General features: G+C 38.0%; 1 protein-coding gene across 1 annotated transcript; it reads left to right on the forward strand.

The window, feature by feature from the left end:
• The first annotated feature begins 2,649 nt into the window (after window positions 1–2,649).
• Window positions 2,650–3,576, forward strand: LOC125163828 (olfactory receptor 2H1-like). The gene has a single exon (XM_047856041.1). The coding sequence runs from the start codon at window positions 2,650–2,652 to the stop codon at window positions 3,574–3,576; it is 927 nt and encodes a 308-aa protein (XP_047711997.1).
• The last annotated feature ends 2,584 nt before the right edge of the window (window positions 3,577–6,160 follow it).

A 6,160-nucleotide genomic window follows, 5' to 3' on the forward strand; every position in this document is an offset into this window, starting at 1 on the left:
TCAAGTTTTTAAAATGGCACAAGTATTTTGACAAAGAAACATTTGAATAAAGAAATGAACAATAATAAAATTGCAAATGAAATTTAGATCTTCACTTTTTTTCTTGCTGAATTATAGACCAGATAAGTGAATGATTATAAGTGTTGTTGTGATGAACGTTTTAAGACCCGAAATGCTGATGATATGTAAGGGTTACTCTTTCACAGGATGCAGATACAATACATAACTCTGATATAAATAGTATTTTTTAATCAAAATAAATCATCACATAGAATCTAGGAATATTTTATATAGATATTTTTCTCAGCAGTGTTTTAGGCTAGTAAAAATTTTAAAGAATATTACATTTAAATAATGTAAAATCATTATTATATTAATAACAATTATTAATATTAATATTTGGAATTATTAATATAGCTCTTCATGTTCATAAGGATATTTTTAAGTATATAAAGAAATGAGAATATGTGTATAATTATAAGATTTAGAGAAATATAGAAGTATACAGAGCATAGTTCTACTCTATACTTGATACATTTTATATAGTCTATGTATATCTGTCTGTATACATTACTTATTAAAATATATATTAAAAGAAGAAATAAAAATTTTACCATAAATTTCATATTTGATGTTGGCATTATATATTCCTCTGTTTTTCTTTTGGTCCATATGTGATAAATTATCTATAGTATCCATAATATAATTATGGAGTAAAAATGATATTTAAAAACAATTTAAATTTATTTAAAAAACACATCATATCATTGACTTGAATTTGTGTTTTTTTTCTATCCATAATGACAAACTGAACACATGATATAATTTCAAAACAAGTACAAAATGAACAATTTCAACATTCTTCTCCAAACGGCACAGTTGAATGCAGTATTGCATACTGAGCCAGGTGAATAAGCCCATGAAGTAAAACACTTAATGCTGAGAACACTAAGAAAACTAAACAGAACAGACATTATGGGGTTAAATTAGATTCTCCTACAGTGAAAAACTTAGATCAGTTCAGTTCACGATCATAGGAACTTAGAATAGAAAAGCTGAGTTTGGATGACATGTCTGACTACCTCCCATGGAGACAGCTCTGCATTTCCCAGACAGCTGGACTTCTTGGAGTTTGCACATTTTTTCAGTATCAGATTTTTTTGTTCCTCTATTTCCCCTTGTGTAAAACAATCCTCCTCTGATTCTTACATCCTCCATTGTTACCCTCAGTTAAAATACACTATGTATTTTTTTAATTTTTTAGAATTTATCATTGAAATAAGTCCTCATGATCTACTTGCTCATTTCTTCACCTGTTGTCTCTGTCTCCCACAGGCTTTGGGGTACTGGATAAACATGGAATTAATCTCTCCTGTACAAAGTATATTCCACATCATTATTCAGTGCCTCATGGCCCTGAATAAATACCTATGAGGTTGTTTCTGAATAGGAACAGACCTCTGTAATGTTCTCCAAATTTCTGCATTGTTTGGCTACTTGCAAAAGTTAATCTTCACTTAACAGCATTTTCTTAACCTGTAAATCTTACATTTTTGTATACTCTGAACTATTCCACAGTTGCTGGGAGACAGAAAATTAATATCCAGCACATTGTGCCCAGAATCTATTATCCTACCTTAGTATTTCATAGCTAACACCTCTGCACTATTTTCCTCCTGCACATGAAGTAAAAATTTAAAATAATTGTATATTTCATTTTTGTTACTGTAATTTATTTCTATTTTACAATTATTGTCTCTGATTGAAATGTATTTAGTCTAATTGATAGTTGAGCAGAACAATAATGCACTTGTGTGGGGCAAAAATTATACAGCCTATTTAATTGTTTCTTTTCACTACTTTTTTCATGTTAGCATTTTGTGCTTAAAAGTAGAAGGCAATAAGATAGTTATTTCTATAATTTGGACCTGAATCCACTGATGTGGGAATTACTATAGCCATTTCCTCGATAAAAATATTGGCTGAAGTTTTTTTAAGTTGTTTACTTAAAGATGTTTGAATTACCTAAGATAAAACTTTAGTTAATACCATGTATTCAACATAGATTTTCGTCCCCTAAAAACTGGTATGTCTCCTATGGTTCTTCAGACAGAGAATAAAAGTTAAGGTCTCATTGTTTTGGCGTCTATATTGATAACAGAAAAGTCTTGTTTCTGGGATAATCTCCACTTCCTATGTTTCTATAAGCATTACCAAAAATGCAAATAGCACCACAATACACAGGGCACTACATATTTTAAAAGTAAAACTTTATTTTCAACATGTCATCCCAAATATTTTAGAGAGCTACTACATACATTCCTGAGAGAGCAATCTAGGAGAAACATGCGCATAATCTAAAGTAATTGTGTCAGGGTGTCTACAGAGAATGTTCTGTCAGATTTGAAGATAAATCTCAAAGGCAATATCTTATGAATACCTCTTTTGTATAAAAGAAACAGTCTTGTTGAAGAGAAGTTGTATCCTATTGGTATAATATACAACACTCATATTTCTCCTGCCCTAAGACCCACAGGAGAGCTAATAATGTTTGCCTTCCCGAAATAAGTAACAGACGAATCTTCAAATATCCATTCACAAAATTTTTGTTACAATTATATTCAAACTCCATTGCCAAAAGCACCAGTGATGACCAACAAGAGTTTCCCAACTGGCTTCATTCTTCTTGGTTTCGCTGAATGGCCTCATCTAGAAATGCTTCTTTTCTGGATTGTGATCATCTTGTACACAATGATCATCCTCTCCAACTCAACTATTATCTTGCTTTCTTGTGTGGACCCTCATCTCTACACTCCCATGTACTTCTTTCTTAGTAATCTTTCTTTCTTGGATCTCTGCTTTACCACAACCACTGTTCCCCATATGTTGTCCAACTTGTGGGGACCTGGCAAGATCATCACCTACACAGGCTGTGTCATCCAACTCTGCATGTTACTCTGTCTTGGTGCCACAGAATGTGTCATGTTGGTGGTGATGGCCTTTGATCGTTACATTGCTATCTGCCAACCCCTGCACTATACCATCATCATGGATCATCAGTTCTGTTGGAAGCTGGTGCTAATAGCCTGGATCTCTGGCCTAATAGAATCTGTTACCCAGATTCCTGTCACACTTCAGCTTCCCTTCTGCACCCACCACCGCCTAGATGACTTTCTCTGTGAGGTTCCTGCCCTCATACGCTTGACATGTGGAGACACCTCGGCCAGTGAGTGGCAGATGACAGTCTCTGCTGTTCTTTTCACCATCATACCACTGGGGTTGATCCTGACTTCTTATGGCTACATAGCTCAAGCTTTAGGTAAAATCCAATCCAAGGATGGCAGACAGAAAGCCATTGCCACCTGCTCCTCCCACCTCATTGTGGTCTTTATGTTTTATGGAACAGTGGCACCAGTGTATACATACCCTAAGAATCACTTTGCTTCAAATTATAGCAAGTTCTTTACATTCTTCTACACTGTGGTCACACCATTGTTAAATCCGCTCATCTATTCCCTAAGGAACAAAGATGTAAAAGATGCCCTGATACAACTGCTAAGAAGAGGATCACCATAATGTGGGCTCCATGGTGTCAGCTCAGAGCCTGGAGCCTGCCTCAGATTCTAGTCTCCCTCCGTTTCTGCCCCCCCCCCCCGCTTGTGCTCTGTCTCTGTCCCTCAAAAATAAATAAAAACTTCAAATTTTTTTTAAAAAAATTGGGCACCTGGGTGGCTCAGTTGCTTAAGCATCTGACTTCAGCTCAGGTCATGATCTTGCGGTTCATGAGTTCAAGTGCCGGGTCAGGCTCTGTGCTGTCAGCTAAGAGCTTAGAACTTCCTTCAGATTCTCTGTCTCCCTCTCTCTCTGCCCCTCCCCTGCTTGTGTTCTGTCTCTTCTCTCAAAACTGAATAAACATTAAAAAAAAGGTTTTAAAAAAGTGTGGTTTTGTTTCAAAGGCAGTAATTTATTAATGAACTTTTAACCCTATACTTTTATATGTAATTTTGTTAAAACAATATATCTGTACAAATACAATGCCAGTTTTTTTTAAATATGAAATTCATTGTCAGATTTGTTTCCATACAACACCCAGTGCTCATCCCAACAGGTGCCCTCCTCAATGCCTATCACCCACATTCCCACCCCCCATTAACCCTCAGTTTATTCTCAGTTTTTAAGAGTCTCTTACGGGAGTCTTTTGGGAATATGGCTGTGTAGGAGGAAGACGCTGGGCTCACCTCCTCCTGCTGAGCGCTTAGATACCACCTACATCTGCCTAAACAACCCAGAAAAACTACAGAAGACTAACAGAACAGAAACTTTGGAGCCAAGCAGAGACAAGAGGCCCACAAAAGAGGGTAGGAATGGCGGGAGGGAGCTGGGGCAGTGGAAGGGCAGCTGGCCCAGCAAGGCAGAGCCCCCAAAGTCTGGCTTGCAAAAGTGGAGGGGCTGGACTCCATGAGTTCTGACAGCCAGCAGGACTTAACATCTAGAATGTTAAAAGTCAACAGCTCTGCTCTCAGAGAGCAGGGAGAGCAAGAGGACACTGGGAGGAAGAGCTGTTGAGCTCCAGAAGACAGAACTCAGCTCAGCAGGGGAACAAAGGTCCTGGCAAGCACCATCTCCCTCTCCCATGCCCCAGCGGAAATTCCAAAGGTAACCAGTTCCCCTCACCAAACTTGCTTGCACCAGCGCGAACACCCAAGGAAAAGAAACTCTTTTTTTTAATATAAATTTTATTGTTAAACTGGTTTCCATACAACACCCAGTGCTCATCCCAACAGGTGCCCTCCTCAATGCCCATCACCCATCCTCCCCTCCCTCCCACCTCCCATAAACCCTCAGTTTGTTATCAGTTTTTAAGAGTCTCTTATGCTTTGGCTCTCTCCCACTCTAACCTCTTTTTTTTTTCCTTCCCCTCCCCCATGGGTTTCTGTTAAGTTTCTCAGGATCCACAGAAGAGTGAAAACATATGGTATCTGTCTTTCTCTGTATGACTTATTTCACTTAGCAAAACACTCTCCAGTTCCATCCATGATGCTACAAAAGGCCATATTTCATTTTCTCATTGCCAAATAGTATTCCATTGTGTACATAAACCACAATTTCTTTGTCCATTCATCAGTTGATGGACATTTAGGCTCTTTCCATAATTTGGCTATTGTTGAAAGTGCTGCTATAAACATTGGGGTACAAGTGCCCCTATGCATCAGCACTCCTGTATCCCTTGGGGAAATTCCTAGCAGTGCTATTGCTGGGTCATAGGGTAGATCTAGTTGTAATTTTTTGAAGAACCTCCACACTGTGTTCCAGAGTGGCTGCACCAATTTGCATTCCCACCAACAGTGCAAGAGGGTTCCTTTTTATCCACATCTTTGCCAGTGTCTATGGTCTCCTCATTTGTTCATTTTAGCCACTCTGACTGGCGTGAGGTGACATCTCAGTGTGGTTTTGATTTGTATTTCCCTGATGATGACTGACATTGAGCATCTTTTTCATGTGCCTGTGGGCCATCTGGATGTCTTCTTTAGAGAAGTGTCTATTCATGTTTTCTGCCCATTTCTTCACTGGGTTATTTGTTTTTCAGGTGCAGAGTTTGGTGAGCTCTTTATAGATTTTGGTTACTAGCCCTTTGTCCGATATGTCATTTGCAAATATCTTTTCCCATTCCATTGGTTCCCTTTTAGTTTTGTTGATTGTTTCCTTTGCAGTGCAGAAATTTTTTATCTTCATGAGGTCCCAATACTTCACTCTTGCTTTTAATTCCCTTGCCTTTGGGGATGTGTCGAGTAAGAAATTGCTGCAGCTGAGGTCAGAGAGGTTTTTTCCTGTTTTCTCATCTAGGGTTTTGATGGTTTCCTGTCTCACATTCCAGTCCTTTATCCATTTTGAGTTTGTTTTTGTGAATGGTGTAAGAAAGTGGTCTAGTTTCATTCTTCTGCATGTTGCTGTCCAGTTCTCCCAGCACCATTTGTTAAAGAGACTGTCTTTTTTACATTGGATACTCTTTAATGCTTTGTCAAAGATTAGTTGGCCATACTTTAGTGGGTCCATTCTGGAGTCTCTATTTTATTCCATTGGTCTATGTATCTGTTTTTGTGCCAATACCATGCTGTCTTGATGATGACAGCTTTGTAGGAGAGGCTAAAGTCTGGGATTG

The sequence above is a fragment of the Prionailurus viverrinus genome, chromosome A1 (assembly GCF_022837055.1).
Source record: "Prionailurus viverrinus isolate Anna chromosome A1, UM_Priviv_1.0, whole genome shotgun sequence".
NCBI lineage: Eukaryota > Metazoa > Chordata > Mammalia > Carnivora > Felidae > Prionailurus > Prionailurus viverrinus.